Raw genomic sequence first — 21,489 nt, forward strand, 5'->3', positions numbered from 1 at the left:
GATATTCTTCTTAAAAATGCTACCTCTTGTGCAGATTTCAGTGAAATCTCTTCCACATTATTAGCATAGTGTTGCAGTCTCCCTTGGGTTCCCTCCGAGAGGTCCCGAATGCAGCCATGTCGGGTGTCAAGGCACTCTACGCTGTGCAGGTTCATTCGCTTCTAGAGAATGGGTCCACGAGGCCAGCAGGGTGGCCAGGGCACACTGCAGCCACCCCAACCCTTCAACCTCAGCCCTGCTCTTTAAAGGAAGCCACGAACTACACTGAAGCTCCATGCTGAAGGCAGAGGCAATGAGTCCATTTGACAGATGTTAAACCAAATACTTTTGTATTTAATCATGTTAAGAGCTCCGAAAAGTTAAAACGGTAGACAAACGCACAGAACTCCTGTCAATGACAATGAACTGAGGCAGAAGCATTGTCATACCCATGCTTTAAACAGTGTCTAAAGCAACTTCTAAACAAGTACAATTTAAGATGCCATGTAGAACTTAAACAGTGATTTTTGTTTGCTTTTCCTAGTATGAAGAGTTTCCAAACACTTCAGTAACTTATAACTAGTCCCACAGTTACCATTTTCCCCTCTGCTGCTTAAGCAGATATTTTGCTTTGTATACCAATACTAGTTTTCATTTTAGTTTGTTCCATAACAGAGGCAATCTAGTTTTCGTGGTAACACATAACACATTAGTCTTGCTCCTCCTCTTCTCCATCCTCGTCATCATCCCCTTGATCTCCAGATTCAATATCATCTTCATCTTCAACCTGAAATTAAGAAAAATCCATTGTGAGAAATAACATTTCTTATTCTGATCCAACCTTTTCAAGGCAGGACAAATGCTAAAGTAATGAAAGTAACCTTAAAGCTAACTGAAATTTGTTGCAGTGTATTGAATAATTCTTTATAAAGGCAATCATCATCTTACAATGTCACACAGCCTTTAACTTCTCTACTAAAGACATCTGACAACTGGGAACAACAGCCTCTGATCATCAATTCTGTCCTTCACATTTGAAGCAATTAAATTTGTTCTTCAGTTTCCCACACATCTGCACATACAGACATCAGCATACTTCAGCAGACTGGCCAAGGAAGAAAACCCGTCCGGCCTGTGCTGTGCACTACCACAAACGAAGCTGCTTAATATCTCCAGGGGTACTCCCCCCTGAAAGTCACTTAAAGCCTACACAAGTTCTGAAAAATTCCCTTGTTTCATTGTAAGATCTACACTTGCTACAGATATCAATTCCTCTCCAGCACACTCTTTAAAACTCTGATACAGCTATAGCTAAACCAAATAACTTATCACTACCAAAAAGTAAACCTTCTTTCAAAAGATAAAGGATTTGACTGACAGACATGATTGCCTTGTAGTAGGAAATCTGAAGAAGTCTGGTAGCCACAAAAACAGCAGTACAACAGGTAGTTAATGGCACATTAGGGTAATGTCCAGGTGTGAGTCACAAGGACATTTCCCAGAAGCTGAGGCTCTCAGAAACTGCACTAGTAAACTGCCCCACATTAGCTAGTACTAGTGCCCATTTCACCAAAACCTGTCCACTCACCAAGGACACCTCACTGCTGAAAGCCAATTAAGTCTATCAACTGTACGCTTGAGTCTGCCATCTTATCTAGTTCAGAAACATGTAAAAACCTGCTGGTATTTCTCACCATCTTTGAGCATCTAGGTTCCATACAAAGCCAGTTAGGGTGTGGGAGGGAGGGGGCATCCAGCTGAGGCATGCATAAAAATTCACTCCCAGTACAATGTGTTCACTTTCATCCTATAGTAAATAGTTACAAGCCCTTTAACAGCTCATGTGCCAAGTCTTTGTGAACTGCATTTGGCTCAAAGGCTGCGCCTAAGGAGTTTCTGATCTGAAGAAACACATTTGATGAGAACAGGGAACAGACAGGTTTTGCATGTGTCCAAAAAGTAACAAATCCAGGCACAGGCCAAGGAGAAGAAAGTCCTGAAGCTCAGAGTCCTGGACACAAAGTACAGTTATTACAGTGCAATTATCTACTTCCTAGTTGGCAATCAGGATAAGCTGCAGCACTGCCAGGCACATAGTCATGTATCATTCCAGATACATACATGACAAGTCATTTCGTCACAACAGTTAGGCAGACACCTCAAAGCACTCCTCAGCTGAACACATTTCCCAAGAGACAGTCATCATCTTTTCTTGCTGGCTGCCACTCTTAAGGTCAGAAAGTAACACTAGCATGAACAACAGGCTGTTGTTCCTACAAAGATGCCTCAGACTTGGTGGATATAGTATTGCCATACCCAAACTGCCTCCGACCTGAGAACTTACTCAACGCCTCATTTTGCTTACCGGTTCCCCAAGCTCCTTCAATTTGTTCTTTAGTGCAGATAGTTTCTGATCCTGGTCAGCCAAAAGCACCAGAAGATCATCCTGTTCTTTTTTTGATTCTGCAACTTCTTGCTGAAGCTTGCTTTTCTGATCTTGCAAGATGGCAACTGTACTGTTGCACGAATCCAAGTGCTGTTTTAGTGATGCTTTTTCCTCAGAAAGAGCTTTGACTTCACTCTGCCAACAGTAAAAACCCACACCAAGTTACACCATGAGCAGAGGAACAGCTGAAGCCTCCTTTCCTACAAATGTACCATACACTAATCATAATACCTCCACCCCTCCTAGTGCTCTGCAGCCTCACCCCCGCCCCTCCCTACCCAAAGTCCACGCTTCTCACATCCCCCTATCACTAGCCAGGAGAAGCGTGCCAAGTACTGTGTCTAGTTCTGATCTGCACATAAGCATTACCTCTATGACTGACTGACTAGTGTCAGGCTAAACTGAACACTTTCCAATCAAATCCACTCTAAGGCTTCTTCAGAGTAAGGTCTAGTTCAGGTACTACTATCCATCCACTTTTTAAATTAATATCACTGAAACCCAGCTATCTTTTGAGGCCCTCACCTCTCCCACAAATCTGGCTGAAAAGCTCCCAGCTGACCTGAAGTTACTGACAAGCCTAACTGCCTTAGCAAAGCTATTAGCTATTTCCCTGTTTCTCCTTACCAGCTCTTTACAGGCCTAAATTTCTCATGTGCAAAATGAAGGAAGAGGAACATTCGGTTTCCCTTATGTAATCTAAAGCACATGAGGCACTAAGAGCATAAACCACCTCTTCCACTCAAAGCCCTTCCTACTGTGCAAGTCATAACTGAAGGCTGAGTATCAAGAGATTTGAGGTTTGACGTTTGTCCACTACCAACCTTCAGGTCTTTCACTTCTTGCAAAAGTCGTCCCTCCACTTCAGGGTTCTTTGCTGCTGTTGCGCTACTGTCTCCTAATACAGGATCTGCAGCTGTATTCTATAGAACAGAAATGCAGTATCAGGTGCACCGAATGCCTCACATGCAAAGGCAACAAGCCAAGACATTATACAAGGAGTTATAGATATTAAAAAGTGTATTTTCTCCTTATAGCATAGTTAAGATGCTGTAGACATCCTGTACTGTAAGGCACAGAAGACAAGCCTATGCTTCCTGTGGTCTCAACACGCAGATATGTGCACATATGAGCACACACAAAGGAGAACAAAAGGTGACCCTTATTTCATAGAAAGGGTCTGACGTTTTATTGTAGGCAGACTCCTTGTTTAACACACCACTAAGCTTTACTCAGGTAATTCCTAAGTGCCTAAAATTTTTATTAGGCAAAAAACTTGAACCCTTTCATGCAACACTACTAAAAATAGCAAGTTTGTTCTCAGCTAGCCCTACCCAAAGGTAACACTTTCAAAATGTGGCAGCTGTCTTATCTAAAATTATCATCATCACAGGAATGCAGGACAATTGCTTCTTCAGCTGTAGCATCTTTAAGTCAAAGCTCTAGGGAAAATCAAGCAGTCTGTAGAATGGCAGTGAAGTGGACTGACAACTAGCATCAGAATGGACCACTTCAATAAGCCTCCTGAGCACACATGGTCAACACATGTGAAGTGGGATCTCATACCAGAGCAGCTGAGACTTTTGCTGCTGGAAGCATTCAAAAACCTTCCTTGCTTAGATGATCTCTGTATGTTAAATTAGACACTTGTTATTTTTAAAATTCAAGTCCTATGTCTTCTAATGTTCAAATTAGACTTCAGTGTGCAAGTCAGACCAAACCAGCTGGAAGCAATAGTTTAATGAAGCCAGCTTCCACAGACTATCACTAGTCTTGACTACTGCAAAGCAGGGAATACAGGAGTATCCTCATTTTGCACTCAACATCATACGATGTTATCCTTTCAACTGTTCACATTGGTCTGTACTCCTGCAACTTGAACTGTGTCAGCTTTGCTATGGAAACATGGCAGTGACATGTTAGCTATTTCATAATGCTTTATCTGTAAATCCTTTCAATGTGCAACTAAAAATTGTGATATATTTCAGTATTAGCATAGACGGATACAACTATCCTGTTTGCCATGCACTTGTATGTTAACTTTCAAACTAGTATCTCCATTACTTGAATAATAACCCCTCTAATTTATGTTGCATCACAAATTCTCTCTCAGAGGAGACAGCAATGGTGGTGGTGGGTTTTTTGGCTTTGATAACGGTGTGCACTTAAAACATGGGAAAATGGCCACTCCTTTATTTAAAAATGCCAAGGATCAAAGGTCTTATAAAGGCATTAGCTTTACTGAAAGTTCCCTCAGGTTTCATGAAAAGCATGTCTAGGAATTATGTCATTTAAAACACTGTTGTAATCATTTACTGATGCATATTGTTCAAATCAAGCTCGCTTTAGGAGAAACTACAGACAGCACAAGCTGGAAAGACAGCTTCAGTTTCACTCCCTGAAGTGAAAGTAAGGAAGTCTTTCACATACCATTAGCTGTAACTTCTGATTCTCGGACTGAAGCTTAATGATCTCTGTAGACTGCAGCTGTATCTGACTCCTTAGTGTTTCTAATTCCTTTGGGAAACAAAGGAGAAGAATAAACTTCCAAAGTTACTTTGAGAAAACAGCAAGGTAGATTCTTCACATTAAGTTTTATTTAATTTAAATGCTATTATCTGCATCCTATACTGTTTCACACTAGCTACATGAGAGGAAACTGTGTACATCTCATGACAACACAGCAGCCACTTCTCTAGAAGACAAGACTCCTCAGCAACATTTATCATCACTTTTTTCCCACAGAACACCCAAGATAACTGTATGAGGCTCAATAATATTTACAGAGTTTGAGTTACAATACTAGCACTCCCAGGAATATCCTCTATGCGTAACATTTTATGGTGCAGAAACCCATTAAGGCATATCAGCTCAGTAATAATTAGTTTTCCTATCAGAGAAAGACTGCTGGGCATTTTGGGGGGCAACAGCTGTCTTGACTAATTGAACCTATAGCTGCTTAGGCATCTCTTTTTTTGTGTTGTACATCTAATACTTGGAAGCTTTCTTATTAACATTTAAGTAGAAGTTTTGCAAAGGACAAGCAGACAAATCTGCCAAGTTTGACATTTCAGTTGAAGCTTTTCCTGCTGGCCTAATTCTGCTTGGCATAAGCAACAGATCAATTTTTGGATACAGAATCTTGATGCAAAGAATTAATACTGTCATCACGTAAATCAACACTGTAAGGTTAAAATAGCAACATGGTCAGGGATCCATCCTGCTCCCTGATTCTTGACATAACCTCCTTTCCATCCTGAGCTATCACTGTTCATCACAGCTTGGCCCAATGGATGATAGTACAAAGATTTCTGAAGTAGTTCAGGTTCACCTTCTGTAGTTCATTATTGAGGTCCAAGCCACCAGATTTGCTGGTCTGTGAAGACTGCTCTGTTGTTCCCATCTCCAACTGTGAAGACTTCTGTAAAAGCAACAGGAAAGTCAACCACAAAACTAAACAGACTACATATAGTCAAGTTGTCAGAACAGTTAACAAGCTGTGTGCTTGCATGGATAGAGTTCCCAACAGAGAAGGTGCAAAAGCAGCCAAAAACACATCACAAAGCTCCCCGATAAGAGAGCATCTGGATGGCCTCTGAGGCGGACACAGAAATGTTTTTCACCAATTCAAACGCAGAAGACGAGCACCAAGGAAGGAGCACATATCACCCTGGATTTTGACAAGCAGGCCACCAAACACAAGCTACCTTAAGACGTCTCAGGCATTACCCTCACTACGCTCCTAGGAGATGGATAGCATTTTTTCAACCCTATGTCAATACCATAGGTCCCACAGTATAACAGATCAGTTGCAAAATTACTCTTGGGCATACTGTCAAGCAGAAAAGGCTCTGCTACAGACATCTCAAACATTTCCTATGGTCAGCATGCCATCATTTATAAGACGACTGTTGTCGTAACAAAGAGTTTACAGCCAAAGGTAATTAACAGGAATTAGAAGTCACTCCAAGTTCTGCTGAGTGTTAGCTCTTACCAACTTTTCAATCACAGAATCTTTCTCCCTCAGCTGTCCTTGCAGCAGTTCGTGCTTGTTTTTCCATTCTTCCAATTCCTCTTTCAGTTTGCTCACTTCTTCCAGCGGAATGCCATTCATCTGAAACGTTTCACCATGGGAATTATAATGCTGAGTGTCCTTCCCTATGGGACAAGATTTATAACAAAGGTTACAATACTGACATCATTTTAAGGCTAGCTTCAAAACATGCAAAGGAAAGGATTCATCGTTTCTCCTTCCCCCCACCCCCCCCCACAGGACAATACAGATCATTCTAATTAAAGGAGGAAACTGCAAAGTTAAAACTTTTTCTACACATTTTTTCATCAAGCAGCTCTTATTTGCCACTTTAAAGTATGCACTTGTGCCTGCATCTACATGCTCCATTAACCATTCAGTTAATTCAAAGCAAGTTCACAAGCAGCTCATTCCATAGAGGAAAAACAATTGTCCGTTCACATACTTTTAATGATAACAGATCCTAAAATGCAAAATTACTTCTTCTACACAGGTCTTTGGCATATAGAGCTTATGAGGCATCTTCACTTTGGAAGAAATTGTATATACTGTCTGGATTTAAGCATTCAGTTAAATATCTCTTTGCTAATACTAATATGTCTAACCTGGCATATCTGCTGTACCAAAATTTTTCCAACTCATGCTTTCATTCACAGACCCAAACCTTAGCACACAACATGGCCCACCTGTTTATGTTTTAGGCTTTAACAGGCTTGACTTTTTGAGACTAATTTAAGAAACAAATTGGTAGAAAGCTTCTACCAGCAGTTCCCTGGTAGTCAGAATTTTCCACAGCAGCTTCAACTCTTATCCCTCACCAGGCATAACTGCAGAAAAGCAGCCAAGGTAGCAGTGAAGGGCTTCCTTTTTATTGTGGGCAACAAAATAAGTGATAGTGGGATCAGGTCAAAAGCCATTATAAACCCCGGTATTTCAACGTGTGCATTTATGTGAACTATCTGGTCTACAGCCATCTTTGGGTACTTGTTTTTCCAGTGTGCAAGCCTACACAGCAGATTGGTCCTAGCATTAACTACATATCTGAATGAGAGATCTTTCAGAAAACTGAACTATTATTTCAGGAGGCCAAATACTCAAGCACAAAATCAAAAAGAAATTGCAACATACTACATTTCCAAGTTATCTTCTTCGTTCTCACTGTGCATTATTTTGTAATTTGAAGGCATTTCAAGGGAGAATTAGTTCTTTTTAAAAAAAAAATCTGATGCCTTAAAAAAAATTGTTCACAGTGCTCAAATTCAACAAAAAAACCCCCACATTTTATCTCTATGGAAGTTCATATGCAGCAGAACACATGGCAACATGCCTGAAATGACAGAAAATTGTTTGCTGAAGTTTTCCATAATTTATAACAGATCTTGAGCAGTAGTGAGATGATTATTTATCATTCTTTATGAAGCATACCTAACTGTACTTTAAGGAGATTATACTGGTCCTTATGCTGTTGGATCTGTGACACTTGCTGTGTAACTGTAGCTTGCAGCTGTTCATTTTGAGATTTTAAAGTGTTAACTTGCTGTTTTAATTCTTCGAGCTCCTGGTCCTGTAAAAGAAAAGTATTACAGAACACATTTAAGTACCATACTGCAAGGAAAATAAAAACAGAGTAAACTTTATTCTACCAATACATATCACTGGTTAGTGATGCTGTCAGTGTCATTTCCTTCAGCTACATTTAGTCCATCATCTTTTGAAAGGTGAGAGAGCAGAAAAAAGAGTTATCTCTTTCTGAGAAGAGCTGTAAGTTCTGCAGTTACTTGTTTGAAAAGAAACACTAACACAGAGAAGATGTATTCCAGAAAATGAATTGAGCATTATCAGCATTCTAAATGCTGATATTAACGTTAAACCAGAAATTCTTAGCCTAAGTGTTTTCAGAAATGCTTTTGCATTTCTAGAATCCTTGTTGCTTGTTTAGGAACATCTGATATGAAACAGCACAGTGGTGTCTCCAAAAGTCAGTTCAAACATCTTCTAAAGGGACACAAACAGCACAACTCTCTTACCTGCTCTCTGATGACTTTTTTGTAGTGAGTCACAATATTGTCATGCTGTTCCAATGTCTTCTTAACCTCCTCCTCCTTTTTATCTTCTTCACTGGACTTGTAAATAGCTTTACTTATGATACCTGTCAAAAAACAGAGTTTGTCATCTAAAGCCCAGCTGGTTTGTTTCCTGCTGTGCTCAGTCTCACAGCATCACCTAGCTTAACTAAGTTTCTGGTACAACAAACACAACCTGCACTTCAAAGTGAAAAAGGCAGTGGTCACAAACAGGCTTAAGAAAACAGGAAAAGGCATTATTCCACACTAAGGTTTGCACACTTACTTCTTTAAATAAACAGTTTCAGAAGAGCAAATGGACGTTCAAATGTTTTTGACCAAACAAGCATTTTACTTGCAATAAGGCTACATCTCCACTGCTTTCGCAAGTGGTTGTGCAGATAAGTAGAAGATTTAAGCTAAAGGTGATATGCAGATGAAACCTGATCTGGCAAAATTTATCTTTACTGTTGCTGCTTATTTTTTTCTTCTCTAGACTGATTTAAGTTGACCAATATTAACAAACCGAAAAACATTAAATGTTAAGGACCCTAACTCTTTTAACAAGAAAATTCAGTATTCACAATTTTTCTTAATGAATCAAAAATTGCAAAAGATCTAGGTTCTTTGTGCACTTTCATGAATCAAGCTTCTATGATCACCTTTTTTTGTGCTTTCTAAAGGCATAATATTGAACTTACTACAGGAGTTCAACACAAGTAAATAAACTTAGCCACAGTGTGATAACTTACAGCATGTACTAAGAAACATTTCACTCAACAGTTTATAGTTCACTGGTTACATCAGTTGTAATCATTTACCTGATTATTAGAAGGCATGACCATGGAATTGTACTGGCAGTATTTTAGTTGAATACTTAAACCACAAGCTTGTGTATACTATTGGCTATAGCAGTTACTGTAACATGGTTTTCCAAATACTCCATTTTAATATTATCCTACTACTTTTAATAAAATAAATTCAGCACAATTAGGTTAGTCATCAGTTCATCACAGTAAGTACAGAAATAAGTGTAACACATCACCTTCCAATTCCTTTACAAGCTTAGTAAATTCATGATCAAACATCATGTGGTCTGGGCTGGAAAAGCTAGGCTGTGGTTTCTGAGCAGCTCTGGAATACAGTTCATGTTTGCTAATGAAGCCAAGTTTTTCAATGAAATTTTCCCTGCCAATCCTCTTCTCAATCAGCTGTTTCAGTTTCTCTCTAAAAAGAAATAGATAGTTAATCACAATGCAATAGCCAAAAAGAAATGAACCCACTCTACTTTCAAGATTTCTTTCAGTCACCAATGTATTTTCTGTCTCAACTCCTATCTGTATTAGATGCTTAGTATCCAAAATCCAAATTTTTGCAGTGTGCCACAGTCATCTACTCTCAGGCTAGGAACAAACAAGTTACAATGATCTAAGCAAAACAATCATCTACTTTGCCTAGCTAAAGGTGAGTCAGCTATTTTGTATCCCATAGGGAATATATTCACTACCTCAAGGAACAACCATGGGAAACAGCTCAACCAAACATTCTAGGCTGCACTGCAGCAGTTAAAAGCCCCTTAAACCACCATCTACCTTTCACACTGTCTTTTCCTACAGTTGTCTTTTTTCTCTATCATACTTACTTCCTATAATTTTCAAGGGAATTGTCATTGTAGTAGATGGAAATGCCCAGCAAAAGCGCACACAGGCCTTGGACCAGTTGTTCCTCTTCTCCAAGGTTTTCAGCTATCTGCCCTGTGAGCTAGATCTCATGTTAAGGATATTTGAGATATTTCATAAGCACAATGCATATAACATACTTCCTTACAAATATGCTACCTCAGTTTAATTTCCTTGTTAAAAGGTATTTGGACATACAAAATTGAGCTGGATTAGAAAGTAAGGAAATTACCTGATGAAAACCTGACTAGACTAGTTCCTCTTTTAAAGGGCTTAGGTAATCAGTGGTCCCACAGAAGTTTTTCCCTCAGTAATTGTCACTTTAACATTTAAAAAAGATGCCATTGTTCCAAAACAACTCAGTTTTATGCTACAGTGATACTTAATTTCACTAAGGTGACAGTTTTGCACAGTGTACTTTATACTTTAGATGGATCGTCTTATGAAGAGTAAGCATAAAAATAAGATTCAATAAAATCAGGAAATAGGCTTACACATCTTGGAAATGAGAAGTCATACTAAAATAGCAATGGGCTTGCTGCAGCAAAGCCTTGAGCCTACTTAACTAGAAGAATCCCTACACCAAATGACACTTTCTGCTGTGCTTTAAGCTATACATATATCTTATAGACATGCCAGCATACACAGTCTCAAGGCACAGCCAACAAAAGCCTGGGTGGATCTCATGCCCTAATACATTTTCCTTTTATGTCATGCAGCTTGCCTGCAAACTGATCTACACAGACATTTAAATATAACATGAATAATCTAAGTAATTTCTAGGCAAGTGGTTCTATTCTGCAAGCAGGTCAAGGATACGAAAGGAATATTGGCTGGATTGTGAAGAAAGTGTGTGACAGCAATCGAGCAGTTGCTTAGCCAGGTACAAAGCAACATCAATAATCCCACCCTCGTTTGAACTTTGCTGCCCTGAAAAGAATAAAAATGCCATCATCATCTTTCCACAACAGAGGGCTAAAATATCAAAAAACTGCACTGATCCAGAACTCGCCCACTTTCAATTCAGCTTAAAAAACAAAAAAAAAAAAAAAACAAGTTGTCTTCCATAATACCCATTTGTTAGTTATAACTGAAAACAGCTTTAGTGCTTTGATGAAGAACATTAAGTCATTCATGTTTTTAACTGTTTTCAGAGCAAATCAACAAGCAACAGATGTGAAATATAACTCAAAGCAAATTAGCACCAATATAAAATCATAACAAATTAGTTCTGCATTTGTAATTAATACTAGGGTAACATGAGGAAACATACATACACAATCCCTCTGAAGAAGGAACAAGTCAGGGTATATTAAGCCAGGCTGGGATTCCCTATAAGAAGGGGCATACTAACATCTTCTCCATTTGCTGCTGCCTACAAATTTCTGTGTTCTTAATATACTTGAATCCGGAAAAAAAAAAAAAAAAAAAAAGCAATACTGAAGTAGCTTTTTCTTTAAACAAAGGAATATATACATTAAGCCAGGAGACACTAACTCCAGTAATTGAATTTTTCTTAACCAGGGAAAATTAGTTTTCATCTGAATATTGACTTTAGTTTCTTGCTCATGCACAGAACATACACAACAGTTTATGCAGAAAGCCTTTAGACAGATGCTATTACAAAATAGAAACTTGCAATTTTAAGCTTGGTATTTGATCCTTAAGTTTACCAAGCACTTCAGCATCTAAAGCACATCTCAAGAAAACCTGTCATTCAAGTGTCTAAAGTAATGACAGCGTAAAGAGAAAAAACAGGATAAAGAAGTTAGAGGTCCTAACACTAAGCAGACTGCGTAAGTTGGTATGGCAGTAGCTAATTCCTCAGTAACTACAAAATTGAACTTTTTCACAATTTTGTCTCCCTTGTCTTTGCTGCAGATACTTCAGCACAGTAGCATTAAGGCAAGCATACACATCTGGAGACAACCAAGCAGAAAGCTCCCTGCATGGAAAACTAACCTTCAAACAAACATCTAGTAAACTGGGAAACAAAGTCAAGCCTGGAAAGCAAAATGAGGTACACAGAACAGCTGGCATATGTTCAAAAGGGGGCAAGAAAACACACTGAAGTGAATGGCCACAGGGATCAAAACAGTGGCAAAGATGATGAGAAGCAGTCACTAAGAAATGAAGAGTCCCTAAGCACATGCTTTAGGGACATGCTGAACTTGCATCCTCGCCTCTGATCATCCCAATGCTTTAGGGCTAAAAGCAGTGTTGTTTTTTATTTTAGCCAACCTAAAGAACAAAAACAAACCTCTCAAGCCCTTTGAATAAGCCATCTTGAGCACCAAAAGAGCCAGCAACCATCAGCTTGACAAAAAAAAACTTATTTTTGTAGCAGGGTCCCAGCATGTGCCCCTGCAGCACAGGCTGTGAGACAGGTGGTAACCAAAATTACTATCTACCAAAACTACCAATCCTGGGAGAAAAGATCAAGCTCTGAAGGGACTGCTTTCAAGGACTTTTGAGGTGCCTTGATTTGCTCCAATTTATCACCAAGATGAAGCAACTTTCTTAAAGGAAGAGAAGGGAGAATACAAATTACAAATACCCAGACTGCATCAAGCATTTCTAATGTCTCACAAATGGAAAAGGAAGCACTTTTCTTCATGACCCCCATCATGACTTCCGGACACTTGAAGTGAGTAATGTCTGAACAGCAGAGAATACAGCTATGACCACCAGACCACCCAGCACCTGCCCTGTTTCTACAGTAAGTACTACACACCATTATTAGCTACTGACATTTTCTCTGATATAGGTTAGTCCATAGCTTTGCTGTGACTCCATTGTGACATTGCATTAATGGACTATTATATGCCTTGCTGCTAGCCTTCTAGCTGCATCTCACAACCGGTTTCCAGTGACCTAGATCTCACTGCAAGATGCCTGAATTTCACTGAACTCTGTTCTCACCTTTCCTTCCTCTCTTCAAAACTAGCCCACTTAGCATTCCCCATCTTCACCAAGTTGTGCATCTCCCCTATACCCTTGTCCATTTTTATTTAGTCTATAACCTGCACGTCCTACAACATTTTCTGATCTCTGCTTATATAAAAGACACTTATTTCCAAAGTGGTCTGGTAATGACACAAAAAAACATTCTTTAAACAGCTATTCACTAGCACATACAGTGTTTACCACAAAGGCACAATAGAATGCCCAAAGAGTTCTCACCACTTATTACTACCAACTAGTTAAGAAACTACCTAGGTAAGAAGAACTGTGTCCAAACTCCAATCTCCATGTGAAGCAGAAATTAAAATACAAGACAACATAAATCATAGGTCTTTCAAATTCATTACTGCCACACCACACTGTATAGTGGATTGCATTGCACTGCCTCAAGCGTCAGCCAGCTTAGCTGAAGAACTTTCTGAGCACACACATCCTCCTTGCTGAGCGTCTAGATCAGAGGTTTATTTCCTCATTGCAATCTCACAGAACCATGAGGTAATTTATGTTGGAAGAGACCTCTGGCGGCCATCTAGTCTGTACACTGCTTTAGCACAAGGGAACTGAAGAGCACCAGCTCTTCTGAAATCACTTGCAGAGTAGATGCGTTAACAGCCTCATGACACTGACAATGGCACAACCTCATCTGCTGCAGAAACCTTTCAGGAAACAGGACCATAATGCAGTAGCACTGAAGTATGGAGTCCTGTGTACTCCCACTGCAAACACCATGATACAATGAACTGTGAAACTGCCCATTTTTACTTTCAGTGCCCCTCACCTCAGACTTGTTCCAAACTCCCAGGAATCCCTTTCCCCCAGTTTTCCTGTCCTAGAAGGTCTATTATAACTTCTGCCATAGACTTCTGCTACACTGGTTTAATCACCAAAAGTCTACGTTTAACTTCACAGTAACTATTCTATGCAATACTGCTTCTACCCTGCTAGGACAGAGAGAAGTTATTTAGAGAGATCAGAGTAAGTCCAACTAAGTGTATAAATTGAGCTTTAATAATTATTGAGAAAATGGCTATGACACACATTACCAAAGGGCCTGTGCAAAGATCTCAATCATATCAATTTTCTGCTATTTCTGAAAAGATCAAGACAGTTCTCCTCTAACTGAACAAAAATGGTGATGCTTGCTTCAAGCAAAGCAGAAGCACATTGGAACTCCCTTTCTCTTAAATTTCAAAGATCAGCTCAGCACTATTATCACATTTCTAGTCACTAGGAAAAAAACATCTGAACTAGCAATCTTGAGCTATAGCATATTTGTATACATCATTTTTCTAAAGTAACACTTTCATCAGCGTGTGCTTATCAAAAAGTCTTGTCAGAAATACAAAGCTACATCTGTGTCACCTGGCATTTACAACCCAAATTATTGTCTGAAAACATTCACACATCACTCTTACTCTGAAGCTCTGCATGCTATTTGGAGGTCAACACATTCAGCCCAATCATTTCCACAAAGCCCAAAACACCCTTTCTAAAAAACTAATACACAGTTCAATTCCAGACCTGCTGTTACAGCTCCTGCTGTAATATATTACAGTTCTCCATGTCTGGGGCTGGAAACAGTCCAGTCCCACTGCTCAATCCAGCTTTGATAAACATGGCTAATAAAGCAGACAATACCAGAGCACAATATTAAGAACTGTTTTGCTGCAGATGATGCTTAGCTTAGCAGCACTTTAAGTAACATGGCCTTAAAGTAAAACATTAGTTCAGGGCTCATTGACTAGTGAACAGATCTCTGCTGTTTACAACCAAAATCTACACGGTTAAAGCTCTTAGAGCTTTTGCTAGTAAGAAGAACATATGAAGTGGCAAGAATGCAGATTAAACGCAGTTTTTCTTTTAGTAGTCAGGAAATAAGCAGCAGGCTCTCACTTCAGGTTGTATCAGCCGATTGCTTCAGACCAGTCTGAGAAAACAACATTTCTAGCAGCTTTAATTTTTCTGACAAGAAAGTGCATCTAATTAGGTGAATAGCTGGTGGATGTATATGCCCCACTGGAAAGAAAGCACCCATGCTACCCAAGATCTTTATCCCATAGTTTCATGGAGCACCCCAGAGAATGCCCTGGAGACACAGAAAGAGTTTGTTATGCTAGGGAAAAACCCAAACCCAACCGCAACACAAAGCTGTAAGTGGAAACACATCAAAAAGCAGTTAAGGAATCCCCCCAAGCAAAACCCAAGACAAGAGGAAAGGGCCTGCTTGTGGCAAGAAAATGCCAAAGCTGTGCCAAGAAATACATACCCGTCTGTCGATCTTATCACCCTGCAAGTTACACACGCATTACTTGAGAACTTTTAAGTGGAACAACACATTTCAGAAATATCCCCCAAGTTTAAGCCCCTTATATCACCTAAGACTAAAAAGGTCACAGGCAGTTTCACTGATTCAAATTCACATAAACAGACAAAAAAATGTGGGGAAAAGTACACAGAGAGGACTGTTTATTTTTAGGTTAAGTGGATGAAAGAAGTCATATCAATAAAATAAGTTATAGCATTCTGCCATTATTAATTGCAGGAATGTCTAACTACTGTCAGAGTTCTCTATCTCATTGTAGTCATTTTGGGGAAAAGTACAAATTACAAATAAAAGTGAACGTCACAAGGAAGTGTGGTCTGTCAGGTAAACTATCATCACTAGTCATCTGCAGAGCCAGATGTTACCATGCTGAACAACCTCAAAAAAAGCTTTTAACTTTGAACAACTAAATGAACAGTCAATACACAAGTGCCTGGTATTTTCAAGATGTTTCTGTTAGCAGTTATGCATTAAATACTAATCAGGCACTTCCTACAGAAAACCTAATGTGAGTGGGGGTCCTAGCAACTGGCCATGTCTTTTAAATCAAGATAAAGTTCTAGGTGCTTTAGGATTCCCTGTCTACTGACAGTAGTTTCTTTCTTTACAGAAAAACTTTCATCTTTACAAGGAAAAAAAAGCAGTGATCCATACAGGTTTTAAGACTGGCCCTGCAAAAGCATTCTGTACTGCCCAAATTGGCCAAATCTTCCCTTTATTTCTGTCACGCACAGTAAAGCTCTCTTGCTATAATGATTTATTTTCAGACTGGAATTAAATTATTTTCAATTAGTGTCCATTTCCAGTTCATGCACATGAATTAAAACAGGCAGAGCAGGAGAGTAACTTTTAAGACAGCAATATTAAGTTGCAATCACTGATGGACATATGTTTCTACTGTGTTTTGTTTTTTCTTTTTTTCCATCAAGTGTCAAGTGTTTTTAAGAAAGGCTAAAATATTTCAGCAGGAGAGAGAATCCTCCTCCTCTTTAAGCTAATGCTAGCGTCTTCCTATGAGACACCTTTATACGAACCACATTTTTCTTGCAAACCCAGAGTTTATCACGAAGACACAAGAGAGTCAGTGCCGTACCTGTGAGAGAATGTTGGTGCACTGCTGCAGCAGAGACACTGGCGGGTTGCCGATGCTCGTCGCTAGCTGAACTCTTAGGAGCTGTTCTTTCAGAGTCGCGTTTTCTTGTAACGCATGGGCTAGGGCCACAGCAGCACACCAGTTTGAGAGAGAGTCCGTTGAGAAGAGGCCCCCACAGAGCAGCTGACCAGCTGAGACAGAATTACCTGTAGCTACCAGAACGGCCAAGAGGTATTAAGAACTATTTTGCTTCAGATGATGCCTAGCTCAGCCACTGACCAAGAGAAATTAGACTAAAACAAGCTACAGAAACTGCAAAATATTTAAGACATAAGCATACAGCTGAAACCCCCCAAAAAAGAGAGCCATATGTCTCAAGTTTACAGAAACCATACACCAAACCTTGCTTGGATTTGACACCCAGCTGCAAATAAATGATTTTGCAGGTGTCTTCAGATGATGCATTAAAAAATAGGCTAGTTTGTAACTTGCTAGAAAATGGTTCTTCTTGCATACCGTCAATAGTGGATGGCAGAAGTGTTGAAACAATTTCTCCTTGTCCTTTTTGGTTTTTGTATAAAAAGCACTGGAAACAATAGAGAACTGCGCAACGCAGCACAAAAGGCTGCCTTTCATTTACCATGGACATCAGAAGTACTACAATTGCAGGTCTGTTTGGAAAGTAAAGAGAAAAAACATCAGCACAAAGCTGCAAAATTGCAGGTATCTAGTCAACAGGTGCAGGGAAAGAGTGACAAGACCTGATGCAATGACACCTGCTTCACCTGCAAAAGGTGCACACCACTGGGACCTGATCACACAGCAAACATGAAAACCTTAAGTCAAAGGAAACTCGCACCTGCACAGGGCACCCACAAATCGTGACACTGAGTATCTAAATCCCACACTTGAATCATTTTTGTGTAGTAATGCACAGTTTAAACTTTGTATTGAACATCTCTTTGCTTCCGCTCCCCTCCCAAATACAATTTGGGTTGTTTGCTCCAAGGGAAAAAAAAAAAAAACATTTTTGCCTTCTCTATCTATTGCCATTTCAAACACTTAAACTGAGTAAAACTTAATTATAAAATGCAAGTTTTCCAGTTAAAACAAAAAAAACAGCAGATATATTATATATGACTGCAATAAGCCAGTGTTTATCAGCTGTATTTCCATTTCACATGGAGTCCCCATTGCTTCTCCCTGCTTGTTCCAGTCATACTGCAGAGTCACAGTGTTACCCTAGTCACATTCAAATTTTGAGATAGATACCTATCACTTTGCCATTCCCCAACCTCATTAAACATAAATTTCCTGGCTATTTTCCTAGCCTCTACATTATTTTGTAGACCATCCTCTGACAACAACAGTTCTTTTTAACACAGCTATTTAACTACTACTCATTCATTTTGCAGATACCACCTATCATTAAATGAGATCAGTTCTAGACCTCATTTCTGTGAAAACACACCTGGCACCTTCACATTACAACCAATATCCCCAATGCAAGCTCAAAGCTATTTCTATGTACTCAAACTCCAAACATCAAGGTTAAACAATCGTTTGGATTAGACTGCAATTGCCCATACCAATACATCATTACCTAACAAAGTTAAACACTTTTCTTCCTCTACCTTGGTGGATTAGAAGGTGCATTTACAGAGGCAAAGTAGTCTTGATTTATCTGGCATCCTCGAATGACTTCTGATACAGTATTAATGGTCTATAGAAATGGCAGGAAAAAAAAACAGTAAAACAGTTAGCTAAATGTGAGCAATAATCTAATTCATGCAACACTCAATTATTCAGTCCAACATCTTGGTAATGAAAAAACATATCAAGCCTCAATATAGAGATTTAGATAAGGAAGCGATTTCAGAAGGAAACCGAACAATTAACAGCCTTAATATGAAGAGAAGTTCAAGGAAAAAAAAAGTTGAAGGGTAACTCTGAGAAATATCAAGATAAACCACCACTAAAATGGAGCCACCTTCAAAAGGATCAATCTATACTCCTTTCTCCAAGCAGCAACACAAACCATTTCAAGACAGAAAGGCAATTTTAGTGGTAACTTCTAGAAAAGCTGCCAGACTATCAGGTGGATCTGTCAGCTCTTTCACCTTCAAAGAATGGCCTGTCTACAGCAAATTGCTCTGCTGTCAGACAAGGTGCTAGAGACGACCTGGACAACAGACTGTACACCAGCTCTTGGCCTGCTGTAAATGCAAAGCTGTTCACTATCACCTCTAGACTGCCATGGGGCTGAGAATAGGTGTGGTTGGTTTACTCAGGGCCCAGTAATTTTTCTAGCTCTAGATAGTCATTCAGTCCAAGCACATTGTTTTATCAAGTGAAAAAACATCTCATCCTAAACTGATAATAAGGTGTTTCAGAACCAAGAAGTCTCTCATCACTGGAGATCTGCCACATCAGAAGACTCAGAGTCTCTCTCCCACTCTCAAGAAGTGAATCAATTAGGCTTCTTTGGGATATACTTAAATCCAACATAAAAACCAGGCAAATCCAAATACTTCCTGATTGTTTCAAGGTCAATTATATTACAGCTGTTCAAAATATAATGCAAAATATTACCATCAGTATGCATTCCCTGCACAGGAAGCAGCTGAAATGTCTGGCATCTGAAATGCATTCTTGGCAAACAGTGTAATTTCAGTTCGTCCCTGCAGCAATGGGCTACCCCTGAAGACTCTTGTTATTGCCCCATTTAGCTGCCCCTATCCCTAGGTGTACTTGCTCTCTCTTACTTCGGTCAGAATGTCAGCTGGAACTCCAGTTGCCATTAGGATTGTGCAGAGCTGCTGTAACAAACCGCAGTGAAACATAGCCTTCTGACAGCTGCTCGTAGCACCAGGAGGATTCGTGGGAGAAACGAGAACCCGCACAAGCTAGAGAGAAAGAAGTATTTATACACAAAGCAAGCTTGAGAACTCACGAAACTCAGGACAGTATAAGTTCACCTATTTGCAATTTAGCCACAGAAATACAGCTGTTCTTAAAAATGAACTTAACAGATGAGAGAATAGCATCTTCATCACACTAGTATTATGACCATTTGATTTTAAGTTTAATCCAACTTCACACTTGAAGTCCCCTCCAGAACCCACAAACATCTCAGCCCACTGCAAATGCTGGAACTACATGATGAGAAATCAGGCTTAATTTAGTTTATTACTTGACACTCAATTTGTCAGAGCTACACTTCAAAGAGACTACCTTCATCATGAATCTTCAGCTTCCACTCACAGATAGCAAGTACTACAGGACAGGAAAATAATCTTACTGCATTTTTCAGAGGGGTGGGCAGAGGAAAGATGACATGCCATCCACAGTGAAAAAATGCTGTTCAGGCATCATAACCATGCTTGAAGTCATACACAAGGCTTCTTTATAAAAAGCATCCCTAGCCAAATATTTAACCCATGTCACTGTTTATAAAGTTACACCAGATAGTTATTAAATGTCACTCATCACAAGTTCACAATTTTGAAATAGTGTTTGTGCTTAAAGCAGGGCATCTTGTGAACGTTCGGAGGCTAACACAGAGCTAAAAGAGAACACATCGATTTCACAATTAACTACTACAATACACATTTTCTTCATTGCAAGATCAGAAAAGAGGTCGAGATTGGCACTAACAGTTAGATAGAAAGTATTTTACCTGCAGCATTAGGTGAAGATTAGTTACTTTCTGTGCAGACCAACCACAGTTGTCATCTCCAACTTCAAACCAAGGCTTCATACGCTGAATGTATGAACCTTCTTTAAAGAAATTCTGATTGGAATTATTATTCTTCAATAAATTTTGAAGTAGAAGAAGGCAGTCTTCCACTACGATTCCTTGTGAGACAGAAGGTAAAGGAAGGATTAACCAAAGACAACACATGAAGAAATTACTACATTCTATATACAAGAGAACAGAAAGCAATTTGAGCTTCATGCCTAAAAACATTATATTTTGACCAAAAGCTGTGAAACACATGCATGAAAATTCAATCAAAGGTCACTGAAAATGAGATATATTCATGCTTATCCAGCACATTTATTAGAAAAAAAGCAGTAATTAATGTTTGTCCACAAGTCTAAAAGTGGTATTTGCAAAGAATACATGGTTTGTATGGTACATATGGTACATGGTACAGCTGGATAGGAATGGGAAGCACTTCAAAGCAAGCCTCAAACACTTTGTGGCTTGAAGAGTACCAACTTCAGAGTCAGATTACACTACTGGCTCTTTGCATTTTAAGAACTAAAATTAAGTTCCTCTTCAACAGCATCAGGATTTAAGTGCAACAATTCATATGGGACTGCACGTACAGTCTTCAATCATTGACTAAAACATCAACTCATTTCAAAGCTACTGGTATTTTTTTGGCTGTTGTTACTAAAATAGAAGCAATTCTTAGAGACAGCCTGCGCAACAAGTCAATTCAAACAGTGAACTCCTTGGAGTTTCAACAGCACTGAATTTTAATCTTTACCTTCACATTATCTGTGATGTTTAAGAACTACAGATGCTTAAGAACTATACTCTGAGAAGAAAAGAAATCCTCAGACAGCACTGCCCAGAAAACAACACCAATAAAGGCAGCCCGCTCCCAGTACTGCTGGGATGCTTTCAAACCTGGACTTTTGATAAAAGATGAAGATCTATTCCTTGGGATTGGGAAAAGTTTGGCACTGGTAATGCCTAACTTGGGAGTGGGAGAACAAAGACAGAGCAGCTGTCACATTCCCTACCGACTCTTGCCGCAGAGAGGCACAGCTGGTAATCCACGTCTTAGCTGGGCCACAGACAAGAGAAATGGAAGTGGAGGAGGGTGGAAAGCAAAGAATTCTTAGCCCTTAGGAACTGACATACCAAGTCTCCTTCCTTCTCCCCTAAAATTAT

The 21,489-nt window shown here is 39.4% G+C and overlaps 1 protein-coding gene across 4 annotated transcripts in view; it reads right to left on the bottom strand.

Moving 5' to 3' along the window:
- Positions 1-312: 312 nt before the first annotated feature.
- The window catches only part of USO1 (USO1 vesicle transport factor), a 38,036-nt gene continuing 16,859 nt past the window's right edge, over positions 313-21,489 (bottom strand). Inside the window, exons 9-25 of one of the 4 annotated variants that reach the window (XM_062574272.1) lie at positions 20,260-20,438; positions 19,346-19,486; positions 18,215-18,303; positions 17,097-17,251; positions 16,581-16,786; positions 15,431-15,451; positions 11,020-11,130; positions 10,164-10,282; positions 9,567-9,748; positions 8,486-8,607; positions 7,884-8,022; positions 6,420-6,583; positions 5,757-5,846; positions 4,856-4,942; positions 3,250-3,348; positions 2,345-2,560; positions 313-766 (exon numbers count right to left, since the gene is read on the bottom strand). In XM_062574272.1, coding sequence (XP_062430256.1) covers positions 689-766; positions 2,345-2,560; positions 3,250-3,348; positions 4,856-4,942; positions 5,757-5,846; positions 6,420-6,583; positions 7,884-8,022; positions 8,486-8,607; positions 9,567-9,748; positions 10,164-10,282; positions 11,020-11,130; positions 15,431-15,451; positions 16,581-16,786; positions 17,097-17,251; positions 18,215-18,303; positions 19,346-19,486; positions 20,260-20,438 — 2,198 coding nt within the window. In that variant the 3' untranslated portion in view covers positions 313-688. Of the gene's footprint in view, positions 767-2,344; positions 2,561-3,249; positions 3,349-4,855; positions 4,943-5,756; positions 5,847-6,419; positions 6,584-7,883; positions 8,023-8,485; positions 8,608-9,566; positions 9,749-10,163; positions 10,283-11,019; positions 11,131-15,430; positions 15,452-16,580; positions 16,793-17,096; positions 17,252-18,214; positions 18,304-19,345; positions 19,487-20,259; positions 20,439-21,489 lie in introns of all 4 variants that reach the window. The other 3 variants (XM_062574271.1, XM_062574274.1, XM_062574273.1) reach the window with 3 other exon arrangements.

This window comes from Rhea pennata, chromosome 4, assembly GCF_028389875.1.
Source record: "Rhea pennata isolate bPtePen1 chromosome 4, bPtePen1.pri, whole genome shotgun sequence".
In the NCBI taxonomy this organism is placed as follows: domain Eukaryota; kingdom Metazoa; phylum Chordata; class Aves; order Rheiformes; family Rheidae; genus Rhea; species Rhea pennata.